We start from the raw sequence: 20,577 nt of genomic DNA on the forward strand, positions 1-20,577 counted from the left end.
TTGAAAAGGCCATCTCTGCTGAACAGGTCAAAGGCTTTAGTGAGGTTGATAAAGGCAACATACAGGAGCATCCGCTGTTCTCTACATTTCTCCTGGACTTGACAGAGGGAGAAGACCATGTCCACCATTGACCTATCTGCGCGAAATCCGCACTGTGATTCTGGGTAGACACGTTCGGCCAGCTTCTGCAAATGAAGCAAGATGACCTGAGCGAATACCTTGGCTACAATGCTGAGCAAGGAGATGCCTCTGTAGTTGTTGCAGTCACTTCTTTTGCCCTTGTTCTTGTAGAGGATAATGATCTTAGCATCCCTCATGTCTTGCGGTACAGCTCCTTCTTGCCAGCACTGACATAAGACATTGTGTAAAGGAAGAAGGAGGGCAGTCTTGCAATGCTTAATCAGATCTGGGGGGATCCCGTCACTACCTGGGGCTTTGCCTATGGCCAAGTTGTCAATGGCCTTGCTGAGATCTTCTATGGTTGGCTCTGTGTCTTACTCTCCCGTGACTAGCAGGCACTTGACAGCATCAAGGGCTAAAGTGGTCACGTCGTTCTCTCTGGAGTGGAGATCGGAATAGTGATCCACCCATCTCTCCATCTGCTGGCTTTTATCCATGATTACTTCCCTCAGGTCCTCCACTGGGGGGGCCGTCTTGCTCTGGCCTGGTCCGAGGACCTTCTTGAGGCCATCGTACATTCCTCTGATATTGCCTGTTGCAGCGGCTGTCTGGATGGACTCGCTGAGCTCTGTCCAGTATTCGTTGGCACAGCATCTAGCAGTCTGCTGGACCTTGCTCCTGGCAGCCTGTAAAATCTGCAGGTTCTTCTTGGTTGGTGACTGCTTGTACTCTGCAAGTGCAGTGCGTTTGGCCTCAATGACAGTTGTCATCTCAGTCGACTTGGCTTCAAACCAGTCGTGAGTCTTCGAGGTCCTCTTCCCAAAGGTGGCCAAGGCTGTGTGGTGCATTGTGTCTCATAGGGTTTCCCACTTCACTGTGGCAGAGTTTCCAGGCTGCAGCTTGCCAAGCATTTTCTCAAAGGCCGTTGCAAACTGTTTTGTAAGGTCTGCCTGGGACATCCTGCTGACATCAATGCATGGGTTCCCCTGTTTCTTTGAGCGGTGGAACTTCTTTGGCAGCAGCCTGATTTTGCAGCACACCAAGGAGTGGTCTGTGTCACAGTCTGCACCGTGGTAAGAGCGTGTGTGGTGGATGTTCTTGATGGAGGTACATCTGACTAGGACCAGACCCAGTTGGTGCCAGTGCTTAGATCGCGGGTTTTGTTTTGAAATAGGAGTTGGCCATAGGTCGTGGTAGGTGCACTTCTCTAACAGTTGTCCATTTTCGTTCATCCTGCCCACTTCAAACTGGCTGAGGCAGGAAGGCCACGAATCATGGTCTGCACCTACTCTGGCATTAAAATCGCCCAGGAGAACAAGTTGCTTGTGGCTAGGGATGCTCCTGATGATGGATGCGAGATTCTCATAGAACTCATCTTTTGCATCTGAGGTGGAAGACAGTGTCGGGGCATACACGCTGACAAGGGTGACGGGGCTATCAGTGGTGTTGAGGCAGAGAGTAAAGAGTCACGCTGAGCCGTTGCTACCAGGTTCTACCATACACAGTAGGCCATTTCTCACTGCAAAGCCTACTCTATTTTCTCTTGGTTCATCTGAGCTCTTCCCCTGCCAGAAGAAAATGTAGGTTTTTTTTTTTCTTTTCCTTCAGTGTGCCTGATTCAGGTCGCCGTGTTTCTTGAAGGGCAGCTATGTCAACATTTAGTCTCTTAAGCTTGTCATTTATGACCACAGTCTTTCTGATATCACTTATGTCTTGCAGATTTTCGGAGAGGCCAGTCAACATTGTCCGGACATTCCAACTTCCCAGTTTTAGAGCTGGTCTTTTTTTGTCTAATTCTTCTTTTCTTGCTTGGTGCGATAATTGCAGTCTGCTGTTCAGATAATTCCTAATCACCATGCACCCAATGAAGAAAGCAGACTATGGCGAGACAACACCTTACTAGCTGGGGGCTGCCCAGCTTGAGGCAGGTGGTAGCTGTCCAGTGAGATCTGAGGGTCTCTCCCACCGTCGAGACAACCCCTGGCGCCGAGCTCCACACCAATTGAGCAATGGCTTTATAACCGGTGACCGTTGCTCCCTGTGTTATGTCAATGCCAAAGGCATAGCTGGAGTGGCCTCTCCAGGTGTGTTGGATGGATGTTAGCCTGGGCAGTGTGATATGGCGGACAGACCGTTGTCCATACAGCATGTCCCCCCCCCCCCCCCCCCCCCTCCTCGTTGCTGATGGATCCAAAGGAACAGCAGGGCTGCTACAGTTTGGTGCCAGCGCTGTTGCAGGAGCTGCTAGAACGAGGTTGACAACAACTACGAACTGCCTTAGGGGCTCCGACTCTGAATTTTTCCTTGAGGTTTACTCCTGAAGCCTTTTCCATAACTGGATATGGCCACAAGGCAGCGGAGGTTTGAAATCGGTGTTTTCCTTCTCCTAGATGGACTGCCTGCCAAGGTTGGCGGGCTCCATCTACCCGAAAACCAACAATTAATTAATTATAAAATGTAATGGACAATTAACTAAAATATTCCTTTTATTAAAAATGAAAAAAATTAATAACAAATAGGCTTTTTCTTAATAAACGTTTAAGAACATTCAACTCTACCTCTGTTTGCTTCTCTTTGCTTTAATTTTCAGTAGTCTGTAAAAAGAAAGCTCGGATTTCCTCTTAATGTATTTATACAGTCACTCGGACAACAGCTCTTTGCCATTAATCTGTTTTTTTGTTTCAGCATTGGAGCTGCATTACTTCCATCTTGGTTAAAGTCAGTGTATTCAGTCTGTTTTACTTTATTTCCCCCCCGGCTGTCTAAACAATGCAATAACGCTTGGAGGGGAAAAAAACTAATTACACAGCCTAATGGTGATTTTTATTTTTTCTTTCTTTTTTTTAATATTGCTTCAAATCGTCATAAATTTGTATCCTGATTTATCTGCACATGATGTGTCCTTACATGCGTACTGGTGATAAGGTTAGGGTCAAGCAAACGCACTCACATACACATCAAAACTAAAATGAAGCTTTATTGCTAACAAGAACATCTTTTGTGATTTTCTCTCTTCCCCTTCCTCTCCAGATGACGCCGGGTGAGATTAAGTTTGCTGTGCAGGTGGAGACGGTACTGAACAGAGTTCCTCAGCCTGAGTACAGGCAGCTGCTAGTGGAGGCAATCCTGGTGCTCACCATGCTGGCTGACGTTGATGTCCAAAGCTTCGGCAGCATCATCCACGTGGAGATCATCGTTCACATCGCGAATGACCTGTTCTACCAGGACCAGGTATCTGTGTGCATGTGTGTGTGTGTGTGCGTGTGTGTGTGTAAGCATGCAGGCTGCACATTCGAGTGAGAAATTTGTGAGTTATGTAAAAGTGTTTATAAATGCAGTTTTTGCTAATGAGTGCACTGTATATTTACCAGTGAGTTACTGCATTTTACTGGAAAACGTCTTTGAGCTGTATGGCTAAACAAATATATTTATTTGAGTTTTGTATTTTTATTTTCTTTCTTTAAACATAGCCACTACTGTTGTCCAGAGTCCACATCACTTCGTTTGTTTAGTTTATTTTATTGCATAGTTTGAGGCCGGAAGTTAAGCACAGAACTAGAGGAAAATACTTTGTTTTGTTCACACTGGATTGTACTAAACCCTCAAAATTATAAAGGTAGCGCCGCTTTATTTTTTAAATGCAGCAGGGGACTAAAATACCCACAAAAATAATTTTTTGCTGTGTCCAGCCTTATCGTTCCTAACCTGGTGCCACAAATTTGCATAAAGCAAGCATTGCCCACTCCCACTTACCAAATCTCTTTAAGGTGCATTTAGAACAGATAAAAAATGTTCTGTTAATTTGCGATTAATCATGAGTTAACTATGGACAATAATGCGATTAAATATTTTAATTGATTGACAGCCCTGGTTTGTAGATTGCATTCATCTTTCATGATGCATAAGCATACCCATAACACTGGTCAATAATTTTTCAGAAGTTGTCTGCTTCAGAGATGAAATTGGCTGTTTGTTATGAAGTTTGGTGTGTTGAATTCAAATATGACAGTTAAAACAGCTGATTGGCTACGGCTTACAAGATATTTAAGATTTTACGTTTTATACTTATGTACATTGTGTAGATAGTAAAGTTTTAAGTATAAATTGTAAACTTAGGTCTCTTCATGTGGTCATGGTTGGTTTACATGATATTTCACCTGTTCTCTTTATGTAACACTAGAAAATCAGCAAAAGGTTTGTATAAATAAAATGTATTATGAACCAAATGGCAAAAAACAATTATGTATAAGGACTGAATAGGTTTAGTCCTTATTCAGTGTGTACTCAGTGCTTTTTGGCAGCTTGTCTCTTGTATTCATGAAATGGAGCATCGCTTGTCAAGCAAAGACTTAATCTCGAGGATTTTTTTTTTTTTGAGCTGATGTAGGGTAGGGCAATTTGTTCAGCCGAGTGATGCAAGTTGACTTATGATTGCATAATCAGTGACTTCTAGGACTAACATGACATCATGTATGATGCAATACCGGCTTCAGATTGCATCATTCATTGTTTTGCCAAAAAAGTAAGTACTATCCAAACCCATTCATAGATTTATTCATAGAGCCAATCTTGAAGCTAGAGCCAATGAGCAATTTTAAGTTTCATTTTTGTTCTCAGCTACGCAGAATTAGTAAAGTTTGACTATGTTTATTTCGGAAGCATTTTGGCTGTAGACCAGTGTAATATAACAGTGTTTTCGGTAACACTGCAAATTCCTTTTAATTAAAATATGAAACTATTTCTCCCTCTTCTTACAGAAAGCTCTTAATGCTGAAGAGAGCATTTTGCAAAGAGACCCATCCACAGGCATCTGTCGGCTCTTGTATGATAGCGCACCCAGTGGCTGCTTTGGCACAATGACGTACCTCACAAAGGCAGTGGCTACCTACGTACAGGACTTCCTGCCCAGTGGCTCATGTGCTTTGCAGTGATGTGCTGTCTTAAGAGTAGAGGAAGCACGGTTTAAAACGTATCAAAGAAACTCATATCAGTTTAGGTCATTTGTACAATAGTTACATATTCATACACTGATGGAGATGGTGGTAGTTTTCAGTTTTCATAGGCAAAGTTTAACTGTGTGGACACATTCATTACATATATCAGGTACTGTTTGTTTCCTGATCATATTTGAATGAGTTCGGTTGCATGAAAGTACTGTTATCAGTGCAGCAGCTTTTTCTTTTAGAGGGCCTTTCATTTTCTTCCTTTTTAACACAACAGTCTCAAATCACCTGGCATCAACCAGCAGATGATCAGTGACGAAGGAATATTTTATGTATGGAGTTTTTTTGCCCAGCGTGTTTTACGTCATCTAATTCTGTATAATTCAGAGCGCATTTTGACTTTTACTAGTAAAAACATTATTTTAATAATTACTTCAGCCTCATCAGCAAAATAATATTTCTTTTTGAAGCAAATACTTTGCACACCTTGAACATAATATATAAGTTGGTAAATAATTTGTGACCCGAAACGTTCTTTTCATATGTGGTGAAATAAATATCTTGTGATGTTTGAAATTGTACTGACCTTTTTTTGAAAATAATTTATTTTTCATACATTATGGAAAATTAGAGAGAAAATGAACAGATGTTTTACAAGAGGATATTTTGTAGTCTGTTTTTTAAAGTTAATTAATAAATCTTCATGTTGTACTATTTGTTCATTAGCCTATTATTAGCTTATAAGATTACTGCTTATAAGTTTTGCTGTAATATTTGTGTGGAGTTAGTTTGTTTATCCATGACATTATGTAAGACAGTAAGAGAGCTGTAATAAAAAATGCATAGAGATACAGTGGTGCTTGAAAGTTTGTGAACCTTTTAGAATTTTCTATATTTCTGCATAAATGACCTAAAACAACAGATTTTCACACAAGTCCTGAAAGTAGATAAAGAGAACCCAGTTAAACAAATGAGACAAAAATATTATACTTGGCCATTTATTTATTGAGGGAAATGATCCAATATTACATATCTGTGAGTGGCAAAAGTATGTGAACCTCTAGGATTAGCAGTTAATTTGAAGGTGAAATTAGAGTCAGGTGTTTTCAATCAATGGGATGACAATCAGGTGTGAGTGGGCACCCTGTTTTATTTAAAGAACAGGGATCTATCAAAGTCTGATCTTCACAACACATGTTTGTGGAAGTGTATCATGGCACGAACAAAGGAGATTTCTGAGGCCCTCAGAAAAAGCGTTGTTGATGCTCATCAGGCTGGAAAAGGTTACAAAACCATCTCTAAAGAGTTTGGACTCCACTAATCCACAGTCAGACAGATTGTGTACAAATGGAGGAAATTCAAGACCATTGTTACCCTCCCCAGGAGTGGCCGACCAACAAAGATCACTCCAAGAGCAAGTTGTGTAATAGTCGGCGAGGTCACAAAGAACCCCAGGGTAACTTCTAAGCAACCGAAGGCCTCTCTCACATTGGCTAATGTTAATGTTCATGAGTCCACCATCAGGAGAACACTGAACAACAATGGTGTGCATAGCAGGGTTGCAAGGAGAAAGCCACTGCTCTCCAAAAAGAACATTGCTGCTTGTCTGCAGTTTGCTAAAGATCACATGGACAAGCCAGAAGGCTATTGGAAAAATGTTTTTTGGACGGATGAGACCAAAATAGAACTTTTTGGTTTAAATGAGAAGTGCTATGTTTGGAGAAGGGAAAAACGCTGCATTCCAGCATAAGAACCTTATCCCATCTGTGAAACATGGTGGTGGTAGTATCATGGTTTGGGCCTGTTTTGCTGCATCTGGGCCAGGACGGCTTGCCATCTTTGATGGAACAATGAATTCTGAATTATACCAGCGAATTGTAAAGGAAAATGTCAGGACATCTGTCCATGAACTGAATCTCAAGAGAAGGTGGGTCATGCAGCAAGACAACGACCCTAAGCACACAAATCGTTCTACCAAAGAATGGTTAAAGAAGAATAAAGCTAATGTTTTGGAATGGCCAAGTCAAAGTCCTGACCTTAATCCAATGGAAATGTTGTGGAAGGACCTGAAGCGAGCAGTTCATGTGAGGAAACCCACCAACATCCCAGAGTTGAAGCTGTTCTGTACGGAGGAATGGGCTAAAATTCCTCCAAGCCGGTGTGCAGGACTGATCTACCGGAAACGTTTAGTTGCAGTTATTGCTGCTCAAGGGGGTCACACCAGATACTGAAAGCAAATGTTCACATACTTTTGCCACTCACAGATATGCAATATTGGATCATTTTCCTCAATAAATAAATGACCAAGTATAATATTTTCTCAAGCACCACTGTTTAAAAAAAAAAAAAAAAACTTTTTGGACTGTGTGGGGCAATCTGGAAAGCAGACTAAAATGACTAAAAATCTGGGTTTGACCAATGCTTTTCTGCCATTCATATACTTTTCTGCTATTTTATATCCTTACTTTAAAAACGCAAATGTATTTTGCCAAAAGGATATGGAAATGATTTATTAAGGCTACTTTCTAACCTTGCCTTGGTGTCTGCCTGCAACGATCATGTTGATTAAGGAGATAGTTTCGTAAATACTAGGATAAATGCTATCAGATGCCTAAAGCCTTGTCAGCTAAGTGTGATTTTTCTCACACAGTGATTGTCATGATCTGATCAAATTTATCTTTAATCTTTAAAGTTTTATGTCTTTGAAATGAGATTTTCTCCTTTTCACATTTACTGTTTCAAGGAAACATTCTGGTTCAAGAAAGCCTGTAGTTTTTGGAACCACGTTGTAGAAAAAGTCACAATTTGACCATGTGAAGGTTCCCCCCCAGGAATCCACACATGTAAACTTGAATGTATATGGTTGTCCCCATGAGGGGAATACATGACAAATTTCAGCTTGGTGAGATGTTTGGCTGTTGCCTGGAAAAGAACAACAACAACAACAACAACTTTATTCATCACACGTACACTTGTGAAATTCCCGTCTGCATTTAACCCATCTGTAGCAGTGAACACACACATGAGCACACACACATACCCAGAGCAGTGGGCAGTGCTACAGCGCCCAGGAGCAGTTGGGGGTTAGGTGCCTTGCTCAAGGGCATGTCAGCCTAAGGCCACCCCATATTAACCTAACTGCATGTCTTTGGACTGTGGGGGAAACCAGAGCACCCGGAGGAAACCCATGCAGGCATGGGGAGGCCCCCGTTGACCGCTGGGTTAAAACCTAGAACCTTCTTGCTGTGAAGCAAGAGTGCTAACCACTTACACTATCATGCCGCCCCAAAAAAGTGCAGCTGTTATTTTAAAAACTAGAAAATATTTCCTTTTGGTCATTTATCTTAAGGATAAGATTTGAACATAGAGTTTGATGTAGTAGATGGTTGGAGGGTTTTTTTTCAGCTACAGGTCAGTGGAATCACTCCACAAAGATAGTTGAGAGTGTGTGTGGGTGTGTGGTTGCACGGCTGGAGGCCCTTGGAGGACTCAGGTGTCAGTGCCACGCGTTTTATGACAACAGATACCACATGATGGATTTGCCAGGAGAGTGGGGATGAGAAAAACAGACAAGGACGGGTGCTGAGTGAATGAGCAGACAAGAAAAAGTAAGAAAGACGTAAGTGTGACTGCATTTGTTTGTGTGTATGCCAGGGAATGGGGATTATTTCATGCCAAATGGATGAAGCAGTGAAGGAGCCACCGGTGTGTGTGTGTGTCTCTAAAGTGAGTTATGGAGCGAAAGATTGACGAGAGGGACGATCTTGGTCAGCATGTTGCTTCGGGTCAGCAAGAGGACATGATCAAATGCACTGAGAGTGTGTGCAAGTGATACAGTCAAATATAGATCATTAATAAGAGGAGCAGAGTAGACTGCACATGTACATGGCCTGTATGGCTCTTGTTTGATTGTACATGCTTTCTAGAACAGGTTATGGGTTTTTTTTCTTCTTCTTTCTTTTTTCTCCCTTCAAGCTCTTGCTGCTTATTACTAAATACTACCGCATTAACTGGACTGCACATTGATAGCCAAACAGTAGAATTTGCTAGTCAGTTTGCCACTTCTAACTGTCTGTCATGGCCTTGTTAACTGAGATAGTGTGCAGGAGGAGGGATGATGTTACAATTGCAAGTGCAGATCCCCCCTGTTCGTGAAGGACACGCTGTGTGAACACATTACAATGTAGTACCAAAGTTAAGCACACGTCTCTTCGGTGTGTATGTGCTGACTTGACTGAGTTTGCTGTAAGATTTAAGGCAACATAAAATACGCACGCAAAGCCACATGTACCAATTAATCAGACGCCCGAGTGTCATAAACTAACCGTCTCGCAGCAGGGATGTATTTAGACGCAGTGTTGTATTCTCCTGCCAGGACACCGGTCCAATCAGAGAATTACTCCTTGGTCTGGTGCTCAGGATCTGGTCGTCACGGTGACAGCGCGCAGACAGGTATCTGAAAGGAAACACTTCAACCTCTCAACTGTAGTTTCCCTGTCATGCTCTTAGTTCAGCTGAAATATAGATAGCAGACTTTTGAGCATTTCATCTTACTACTAACTGCTTCAACAACATCGCACGATGTTAAGGACAAGCTGATGAAAGTGTCTACATGGCTGGATCTAGCTGAGCTCTGGGAGAACACGTTGAAGAGACAAAGTCACCGAGACGAAAGAAAAGGGTGAGTGCTCAGCCTGTGTTTAGTGACACTCTTTCAAGGCTCATTTACACAGTGCATGCATTTACTAATAATTTATTAATTGTAATGTGTAATCATCAGAGCATAAAACTGATCATATTTGGAGAAGGATGTTTGTTTGAAAGCGCTGTTCTCAATCCGACAGCTTTTCTCTCAACCAGGAAGGAAAGTTTCTTCTCACAATTCCTTTTTCATGTCTCAAAATATCCCAGTATTTTTTTTCGGCAATTTATTCTGTATCATTTATAGATCATGATGTCCTTTATTAGTTGGGCCATTATTTTAATTACTACAGTCTGCAGTATGGAAAACATCAGCACAAAACATTTTAAAAGAAATATTACACTTAGAGCGGCACGGTGGTGTAGTGGTTAGCGCTGTCGCCTCACAGCAAGAAGGTCCTGGGTTCGAGCCCCGGGGCCGGCGAGGGCCTTTCTGTGTGGAGTTTGCATGTTCTCCCCGTGTCCGCGTGGGTTTCCTCCGGGTGCTCCGGTTTCCCCCACAGTCCAAAGACATGCAGGTTAGGTTAACTGGTGACTCTAAATTGACCGTAGGTGTGAGTGTGAATGGTTATCTGTGTCTATGTGTCAGCCCTGTGATGACCTGGCGACTTGTCCAGGGTGTACCCCGCCTTTCGCCCGTAGTCAGCTGGGATAGGCTCCAGCTTGCCTGCGACCCTGTAGAAGGATAAAGCGGCTAGAGATAATGAGATGAGATGAGATATTACACTTAAGTATTATTCTCAGGTAAGAAAATCTGTGATTCTAAAATATCTATATATTTTTTTCATATGTAGTGGGCAGAGGTGGACAAAGTACCCAACTTCATTACTTAAGTCAAAGTACAGATCCCACTAGTTAAATGTTACTCCGTTACAAGTGAAAGTTGTACAGTCTAATTTTTACTTAAGTTAAAGTACTGAAGTACTTGCTTTTAAAAATACTTAAGTATTAAAAGTACATTTTCTGTCAATGCATCATTGTATTATTGCCACAACGCTTACAAAACCTAACGCCGTGACCAAAGACAGAAATATGAATTCACAAAATGAACGCATGCCCTGCCATCATGGTGGTTTAACGTTAAGCTAGCTAATCAGTGAAGCTCCACCTGACATGCTAGCAAACTCTTTTTTCAAACTCAAAATCATATTGGGTAGCTAACGCTACTAGAAAAGAAACATTTCTACATTGTTTATTTGGCAAGATTATGCTAAAACATTTCTAAAAGGACTTCAGATAAGTTAACGTTATTCATGTTAGTGTAACTCCGTTTTTACATGCTAACTAAGAGCGTCCAAATTAACTAGCTATGTGTAAACGTTAGCTGTGGACAAGGCTATGGCAACTTGGTGGGCAAATCCATAGAAAGTCATTTGACTAATCGGACTGCATAGCTATTGCAATGTTATCGCTAGCTCTAAAAGCACAGACAACTTCGTTGCAAGCTTTCTCTTGGAATAAAACGTTTACACACCTCAATATGCTTCCACAGGTTGGATGGCGAGTTTTTGTAGGCCGTGACATGGTTTGTTTTCGGCAAACAAAGCAAACGTTTAAAACAAAACAAATCTTTAATTCTTTCAGAAAACTGAAACATGGGTTCTAGCTATAGCCATGGGTGTGTGCATTTCCCAGAAGAACCGCCTCCTTCCATTCTGCCATCAACTGATTGTGTTCAAATAACGCTGCTGAGAAATAACTGAACTTGATTTTATACAGTCTATGGACATGATGTGATCCTAGTTATTACTGACAGGCTGTCTCAGTGTCACCTGCGAAAAAACCAATCATGATTTAGAAAAAAATAGAAAAAAACATCCACTTTCAAAGCTGCTTCATAGTAATGAGTAACAAGGACCTTGATAGAAATGTAGTGGAGTGAAAAGTACGATATTTGCCTTTCAAATGTAGTGAAGTTAAAGTCATAAGTTTCCAAAAAACAAACAAACAAACAAACAAAAAAACTCAAATAAAGTACAGATACTCAAAAAGTGTACTTCAGTACAGTACTCAAGCAAATGTACTTCATTACTGTTCACCTCTGGTAGTGGGTGTTGTGTTTCTTTTTGACTGATCTAAATAAGCTATATTATGATGTTTTTAATTATACAGGCTTACTTTTATATATTTTTATTTGCAGTATATGATAGGAAGGTATGGAGAAAATGTTTAGCAGTTTCTTAATTTGTTAATCTCTTATTCTGCGATTAATTAACTAATTAATAATAAACTGTGTAAACAAAATACTGTATAAGGCCTTGGTCACACTATTGGTCCCACTCCAAAAAAAAAAAAAAATCATGTCCAAGTTCCCATTAGATCATGTTAGATATTTATCACCAAAAGCACATGTCTTAATAGTGTTCATATAGGACTAGCTTGGGTAACATCATGATTTTTTTTTCTGATCTATTTCCAGTTGACTACAGTCACCCAAAGCCTCCCATTTGGCCGTATGCCGTGTTGCATGCAGATATAGGACCAGATAGGAACTGTTCATAGTTTTTGCCTGTTTGGAATTGCCTCTAAATTTCTAGTTGGTTGGATGGGCTACTAACAGTTGATAGTTTAAATGTGTCGTAAGTTTCAGGCTTTATGTTGAATATCGTTCTCATCAGATGCAGTGCAAACCCATGGTTCCATATGTGACATTTTCCGTAAACAACTTGAAGTTATTTTCTAGTAGGCTGTTGGGTCCCAACAGGTCGGAACTGGAGTCATTCAAAATGCTCTTTGAAAAAGCTGAGTCAAACATATAGAAGTGTAATACACAGATTTCTGAAACGCTGAGAATTTTAAGATGTGCCATTTGGCCAAAGTTCATTCGACTGTTTTCTGTAAACATTTACGGTATGTCACATACAGAATTTCAGTTGCCTTTGTAACTGGGGTTCCGATTCTGCTGAAATTTTAAAGTTTTGTCACAAAGAAAGTGTGTTTATCTCGCTTGGATCATTGACAAGCATAGGTAAAGTGAATGAATTTTAGAAATGTTGAGTTTACACCACCACCTTATTTGAAGCAGAAGAGCCTCTTGTTGCTTCATTTAAATGCCCGGATAATGTGCACTCGGTCCCATTAAGCTCTCACTCCCTGTGATTTTGTTAACTTTAGGGTATTAGGAAATCAAAAAGTATAGTACTGGGTACATACAAGGATGTTTCAATTTTACCCCTTGTGCAACATAATTGGGACCAATAGCATGACCAGAGCCATAAAACTATTTTAAAAATCATAAACAGTATAATGTCAATTTTGCTTGTTTCTGTAACTCAGTATTTCATGTGTGTTATAGTTTATATACTATATTGTAGTTTTAGGTTTGTAGCTAGATTTGTGCAGTTAGAGTTGAAATATTTTCCTGCAAAATCAAATATGGACACAAACAAATACTTTTATGGAAAATATTTTGCATTTACTGTATATTTTATTATAATTCCCCTCTTATAATTTCAAGTTAGATTTGAAATATTTTCCTGCAAAATCAAATATGGACACAAACATTAAATACTTTTATGGAAATACTTTTGCATTTACTGTATATTTTATTATAAGTCCCCTCTTTAACATCCATTTAACATCCTTCTTTGATTTTTTTTCTTTTTGCATTGTGTCTTAAAACTGTTTCGCATACTTTAAATATTCGTATTTTAAAAAAAATAGCACATGGGTGGTACAGTGGTTATCACTGTCGCCTCACAGCAAGAAGGTTCTGGGTTTGAACCTCGTAGCCAACTGGGGCTTTTCTGTATGGAGTTTGCATGTTCATCTCATGCCTGCGTGGGTTTCCTCTGGGTGCTCCGGTTTCTTCTCGCAGTACAAAGACGTGGATTAGGTCAACTGGCTACTCTAAATTGCCTATAGGTGTGAATGTTGGTGTGAATGGCTGTTTGTCTCTGTGTTACCCTGCGATAGCCCACGGTGTACCCTGTCTCCTGCCCACAGTCAGCTGGGATTGGCTCCAGCTTCCCCTGCAACCCTGATGGATAAGCGGTATAGATAATGGATGGATGTTATTGTTTACCTAATCATAACTGGCATATATTGCTGTGATAAATAATGGCATTCGAAATAAGGTTGTGACTGTGTATTAAGAAGACGACTATGTATTACTGCGCTGTAGCATAGCTGCCCACTGCTCTGGGTGTGTTGTTCATTGCTCACCTGTGTGTGTGTGCATACATGTGTTCACTGCTTCTGATGGGTTAAATGCAGAGGAGGAATTTTGCTGTGCTTGAGTGTACATGTGACAAATAAAGAGCTCTTCTTCTTAAGGTAAATGTGGAATCAGGCATTTTATGCTGTTTGTCTGTAAATAGGTCGGCTGGTCTGTTTGAAGACTACGGGGTGTTAATGATGGCCTGTGTGGTATTTGCCTGTACTTTTGCACCCATAAATTATCCTGGCATATACACTGACAGACACAGTGCTGGATCATATTCTGATGCTAACTCCTGGCCTCAGGCCTGTCCATTTGCCGCTGCCAAAATTCTCAACAGCTAAAATGGCTCCTCTGAACCATAGCTGTCTCCTATCCTCTACTCATAATTCAGGATTAAACTAATGACCAGAAATGTGCTTCTAGGTAATTATACTATAGTGCTGTATAGTCAGTCAAATCAACCATGAGTTTCTAACATTTCCCAGCTTAATCAAAGATTTAAGGAAATTAGTTGATGAACTGTTCCACCAAACACTTTCAACTCTTAATTGAACTCTTAGGGCCTGGTCCCACAACACCAATAACTACCCTTATCAAAAATAAGTATACTTCAAGTTCATTTTATTGAGTATACTTAAGTAAAGTTAAAATATATTTCCTTAAGTATACTTTTGTGTACCAAGTATACTGATATTAATGTACTTACAGTATACTTGTAAGTAAACTAATCTAATACTTCTTGGGATTAAATTGGCCCACTTTTAGTTTATAAAAAGTATACTTTAAGTCTAAGCGAAGTAAAATTTGAGTATACAATTAGTATTTTTTATTTTATACTGCAAGTATACTAATAGTTTACTAGTTATATACTTCTAGTCCACTTTTTAGTTTACTAAAGTATACTTTGTAGTATACTGGAAATATACTATTGATTCACTCGTTACACACTTCTAGTCCACTTTTTAGTTTATAGAAGTATACTTTATAACATATTGGAAATATACTATTAGTTACTGGTTATGTACATCTAGTCCACTTTTTAGTTTTGAAGTATACTGCAATTACCCTTCTAGGCATACTCTTAGTTTTCTAGCCCTAACCCTTACCTCATGCACACTACCAGTAGACAACTTAAGTGTTTTGTACCTTAAGTTACAATGAAGTTATAAAGGTAAGAATTCACAAAATAACAGATACTCAGGATTAAGAACATATTCATTTTCTTTAAAAATCAACATTTAAAGCAACATTGTATTAAAAGCCAAAGTATAAAAACATGGCAATGACAACTGAAATTTAATTATCCCACTCAGGAGAAATTAAAAAAAAAACTTTGAAATTTGACTTGTTTTTTGATGAAATTGTAAAAATTCAGATGTATTTTGGCGATGGCGTATAATGACAGCTAGTATGATTCAAGTCTCTGACAATGTTCTCACCTTTGTTTTCAAATTTGTTGGCAAATAAAATAAGAGAAATGTTTCTCTGTCTCTTTGTGGGTTAATAACACAATGTACATAAAAGATGAGTTTAAGTTCCAACACTGTTTACTCTTATGCTATTCCACCCCAGAGCCCACTTTTAGTTTATAAATAGTATACTTTAAGTCTAAGAGAAGTAAACTTTGAGTATACAACTAGTATTTTTTATACTAGCTGTATGGTATACTTGCAGTACAAAATAAAAAAATACTAGTTGGGTGGCGCGGTGGTGTAGTGGTTAGCACTGTCACCTCACAGCAAGAAGGTTCTGGGTTCGAGCCCAGCAGCTGACGGGGGTCTTTCTGTGTGAAGTTTGCATGTTCTCCCCGTGTCTGCGTGGGTTTCCTCCGGGTGCTCCGGTTTCCCCCACAGTCCAAAGACATGCAGTTAGGTTAACATGGGGCGGCCTTGGGCTGAAGTGCCCTTGAGCAGGGTACCTGACCCCTGACTGCTCCCCGGGCGCTGTAGTGTGGCTGCCCACTGCTCTGGGTGTGTGTGCGCGTGTGTTCACTACTTCAGATGGGTTAAATGCAGAGGATGAATCTCACGGTGCTTGAAGTGTGCATGTGACAAATAAAGGTTTCTTCTTTCTTCTTCTAAAAGCTGACCACAAACTTATGGTATATGTAGGTTTAAAATACAGGATTTAAAACATGCTGCCGTACATCACAAAGAAGCCAATATGTGTGAGAAAGAAGTATTTTATAGGCTACTATCAAAAGGATAAGCACAACTACAGGGAAAGTACAGTTAAACATAAGGCACAAATATTTTAATACTTTATTACACTTTTGTTAAGTATATCTTGATCAAAAGTTTAAGTATAAGCTTAATATACTGAGACTTTTCTACATACTTTTCAGTATAAGCCAAGTATACTTATGTATAACTTTATTAAGTATATCTCTGATAAGTAAATAAAAAGTAAACTGAAGGCATACTCTCATTTTTAGCTTAAAAGAAGTATACTAGAAACACACTTAAATAAACTTCTTTTTTGTAAGGGTATACCTGTAACTACAACTGTGACATGTGCCTCAATTTAGTTCCAGTCTGGAGCAGTCACATACAGTACCACAACTATAATCCCAACTATAATATTGGTTGGTCCTGCCACTCAGGTAAATAAATAAATAAACATGCTTGTTGGTTTTCGTGGGAAAATGTAGCAGTTGTATGCTGTTTGTGTGCACACCCAGTGCACTCAGCAGTACAAAATGGCTGACAGTGAGGAAGAGCTGCTTTTGATGCTCATTTTGCACAGAAGGCAAAGCCCAAAGAAGAAGAAAAGAAGAATCTGGGTGCATGAAATCCTGCAGCACTGAGAGAAGCTGGGAAAATTCCACTGTCTTGTTCGGGATTTGCCTTCCCATGAAGACAAGTTTTTCCAATACTTCCAAATGTCTGAGGTGCTGTTTATGCAGATTCTCCACTTGGTGGAAGGAGAAAAATAACACGTGCTCAGACAATGTCACATATAAACAATTACCTGATTGGTCAGATGTTTTATCGGATCAGGTCCAGACCTGGAAAAATCACTCCAGAAGCAATCTCACTGATATGGATAAACCCAGGCCTGGGCTATGGGTATCGTTATCAGTCTGGTGTGACCCACCAACCACATAAATTGCAGGGGCCCGATTTATTTATAGTTGTAGTTATAGTTATTGGTGTTGTGGGACCAGGCCTTAAATGAGTGCTTTATTAAAAGCCTGTGCTCTTGGAGGGTAAACCAGAGTGATATGATCCTTTTCCAGTTAGAATTAGATTTTTTTACTGGAAACGATTATCATGCCTTTATTTACCTATACTTAGATTTGATCATGTTCGATTATTTAAGATGATTGTTCAACTAAGCTTGCTAAGCTAAAAGTACAAAAATTTGTTTTTATAAAAACTAGACCTGAAAGGTAGTTTTCAGTTTTAAAACTCTCAAAGGCATTTAGGGGAGAGCGGGGAGACCTGGAACAAGTTTTCAGCTTTTGTAGATTGTGTGAAATTCTTTGCAGGTAGTGTCCCTTTCATATTGCATTAGAGAGTATTTACTATACCCTCTTACCACAACATTAAGGCCTCTGCATGCTCTTGCGACAAGGCTTTCGCAGATAGCTTTTCGCAGACAGTTGTAATTTATCGTTGCGCGGGGAGTAATAGGCGTGCGCGATGTTATTCACCGCCACAACGCAAGGGGGCGTGAAGTCGCGAAATCGCTAGGAGTAGTTGGTGTGTGTGGTTAGTGGAGTGTTTATCCTCCGGTTACTTATAATGACTAGAACTGGAGTCATATAGATGTACGTACTTCCTCACTTCCTCGATCAACCGCTCTTCGTGCTGCTCCATCTTCGCTCGTGTTTTTAAAAATGGCGGTCGTGAAAACAAACCAAACCGGGAAAGTAGGGAAGCGGAAGTGCGTGTACAGCGGATGTAGAGTGGACCAATCAGAGCCCTCTTGTCTGCGACGCTGTCTGCGAGGCTTCTGCGGTGGTCACAATTTTTGGGAGGTACGCGCAGAGTGTCTGCGAAGGTGGGGGGGCTACGCAGACACTGTCTGCGACGCTATCTGTGAGGACTGAGTTGTCAGCATAAATTGGCCTTTAGTTTCTCTGCTTGTCGCATGTACTGGCCTTCAGGCTTCGCTTTTTCTGTCAGGGAGATACGAGACATTGAGGGTAGATATGGTGCAAAAATAAAATACCTAGGCCTACATGTTTAATTTTTATTTATTATCAAAACTTGTAACATATGAACGGTATGAACACATGGTGCTGATACAGTGATAGAAAAATGTTAGTTTACCCAAAACATAAGACAAAACAGGTCTATTCTCAAGAAGGAATGAAATAAGCTTAATCCTCGTACAGGTACATTTTTAACAAAAATTTTTAAACAATTTTATATTTGTAAACCACAAGGGAAAAAAAAACCCGAAACAAAAAACCCTGTAACATGTACTCTCCCAGCTCTCCCCATCTGGCCATTTGAAAAAAAAATCCTTAAAGGTAGACTGACTTTCAGATTTTTTAGGTTTAGATCATAAAAAGAATTTTCCCTGACATCCAATTATTTTTATTTATTGGACCGAAAGCTACTGAATTCGAATCACAGACTTCCAATTTTGTTAGATTTTTTTTTTTAATAGAACAATTAATGAATTTAGGGCCACGCGGCCCTAAATTCTCTGCTATTATTTCTTGCTTCGCCATGACCCAATTCAAGATACATCACATGGTGGGATTTCCCTGTTCGCACAAGGCATTGTGGGATACAAATTTGAAACAGGAGAGGAAACTGGAGGATGCGAATGAAACGTGAAAGACCAACTACAGTAATGGAAAACGAGAAGAAAAGACGTTACATAGGAAAGGAAACGCAGGACCAAACTAATAAATATCGGCGGTCAGTGAGCACCTCGGTGTGATCAGCTGTTCGTTTAGCGACAGAATGATGTAACTGTCAGTGCACGGTCAAAGTAAACCTGTAGATGGCAGTAATGCAACACTGGATGCCGGCTGCTGTAAAATCGAAGAGGAGATGATGACGCCGAAAGGTAAACATGCACATGTGCACACCGGACTTCCTCTGTCTGCTTGACTGTGCGAAGCGAGCGATTTCACACACATTATTTGCTCAGGATTCCCCTCAAATTATATAACTTCCCAGCCACAGAATGGCCTGGTTTGTTTGTTTGATTGATTGATTGATTGATTGATTGATTAATTAAGATATTACAGAAATAAACGTATATCACAATGACTAAATTTCAGAGGGAACTAAATTTCATCGGTTTTATGAAATCGAAAGGCCGCCTACTTTTAAATATTTGTTCCTCAGAATTTAAGTTTAATAAATAATACTCATCTCATCTCATTATCTCTAGCCGCTTTATCCTGTCCTACAGGGTCACAGGCAAGCTGGAGCCTATCCCAGCTGACTACGGGCGAAAGGCGGGGTACACCCTGGACAAGTCGCCAGGTCATCACAGGGCTGACACATAGACACAGACAACCATTCACACTCACATTCACACCTACGGTCAATTTAGAGCCACCAGTTAACCTAACCTGCATGTCTTTGGACTGTGGGGGAAACCGGAGCACCCGGAGGAAACCCACACGGACACGGGGAGAACATGCAAACTCCACACAGAAAGACCCTCGCCGGCCACGGGGCTCGAACCCGGACCTTCTTGCTGTGAGGCGACAGCGCTAACCACTACACCACCGTGCCGCCCTAAGTAATATTATATATGGTAACTATAGGGTACATACTTGAATTCCTAACAAATCCCAAATTCACCACCAGACATTACACCATAAAATGGAGCTGGACTGGACTGTGAAGTAGAAAATACAAGTTTTGGTTGACAAAAATGTTGAACTGCACAAACTTTCCTGCAGTGTCCAGCTTTGTGGCTCCAAAAGAAGTAAGTTTTACTCTAAGACGCAACATCTAACTTCTGATGTCATCAACAACCTGATTGGTTGAAATGAATTCATGGGAATCCAAACTGTCCCAAGTCTCTCTGCTCTCCCCTACCCACTCCTGATTCATTCTATTCCAGTACAAAACATATATTAGTCTAAAATTAAACCATGAAAACTCATCGTTTCTGAATATAAGGCTAAATGTGAGGACACATGTAAGGGTCTACACACATTTTATCTGTTAAAATCTAGGGACTGGGCGGCACGGTGGTGTAGTGGTTAGCGCTGCCGCCTCACAGCAAGAAGGTCCGGGTTCGAGCCCCGTGGCCGGCGAGGGCCTTTCTGTGCGGAGTTTGCATGTTCTCCCCGTGTCCGCGTGGGTTTCCTCCGGGTGCTCCGGTTTCCCCCACAGTCCAAAGACATGCAGGTTAGGTTAGCTGGTGACTCTAAATTGACCGTAGGTGTGAATGTGAGTGTGAATGGTTGTCTGTGTCTATGTGTCAGCCCTGTGATGACCTGGCGACTTGTCCAGGGTGTACCCTGCCTTTCGCCCGTAGTCAGCTGGGATAGGCTCCAGCTTGCCTGCGACCCTGTAGAACAGGATAAAGCGGCTAGAGATGATGAGATGAGATAAAATGAATCTAGGGACTTTGAATGCTGTCTATGACAATACTGAAGTGTGTGTCTATAAACTGATGGAGTGGACTGTAGTAATCTTTGTGTTGTCGTCTCCTTGCCTCTGCAGG

General features: G+C 40.6%; 1 protein-coding gene across 6 annotated transcripts in view; it reads left to right on the plus strand.

Moving 5' to 3' along the window:
- The window catches only part of phka1a (phosphorylase kinase, alpha 1a (muscle)), a 53,487-nt gene extending 47,713 nt beyond the window's left edge, over window positions 1-5,774 (plus strand). For all 6 annotated transcript variants that reach the window (XM_060929905.1, XM_060930619.1, XM_060932827.1 and 3 more), the window contains 2 exons: window positions 3,151-3,351; window positions 4,878-5,774. In XM_060929905.1, the coding sequence (XP_060785888.1) occupies window positions 3,151-3,351; window positions 4,878-5,051 (375 nt within the window). In that variant the 3' untranslated portion in view covers window positions 5,052-5,774. The remainder of the gene's footprint in view (window positions 1-3,150; window positions 3,352-4,877) is intronic.
- The last annotated feature ends 14,803 nt before the right edge of the window (window positions 5,775-20,577 follow it).

This window comes from Neoarius graeffei, chromosome 1 (genome assembly GCF_027579695.1).
Source record: "Neoarius graeffei isolate fNeoGra1 chromosome 1, fNeoGra1.pri, whole genome shotgun sequence".
NCBI classification, from domain to species: Eukaryota; Metazoa; Chordata; class Actinopteri; order Siluriformes; family Ariidae; genus Neoarius; species Neoarius graeffei.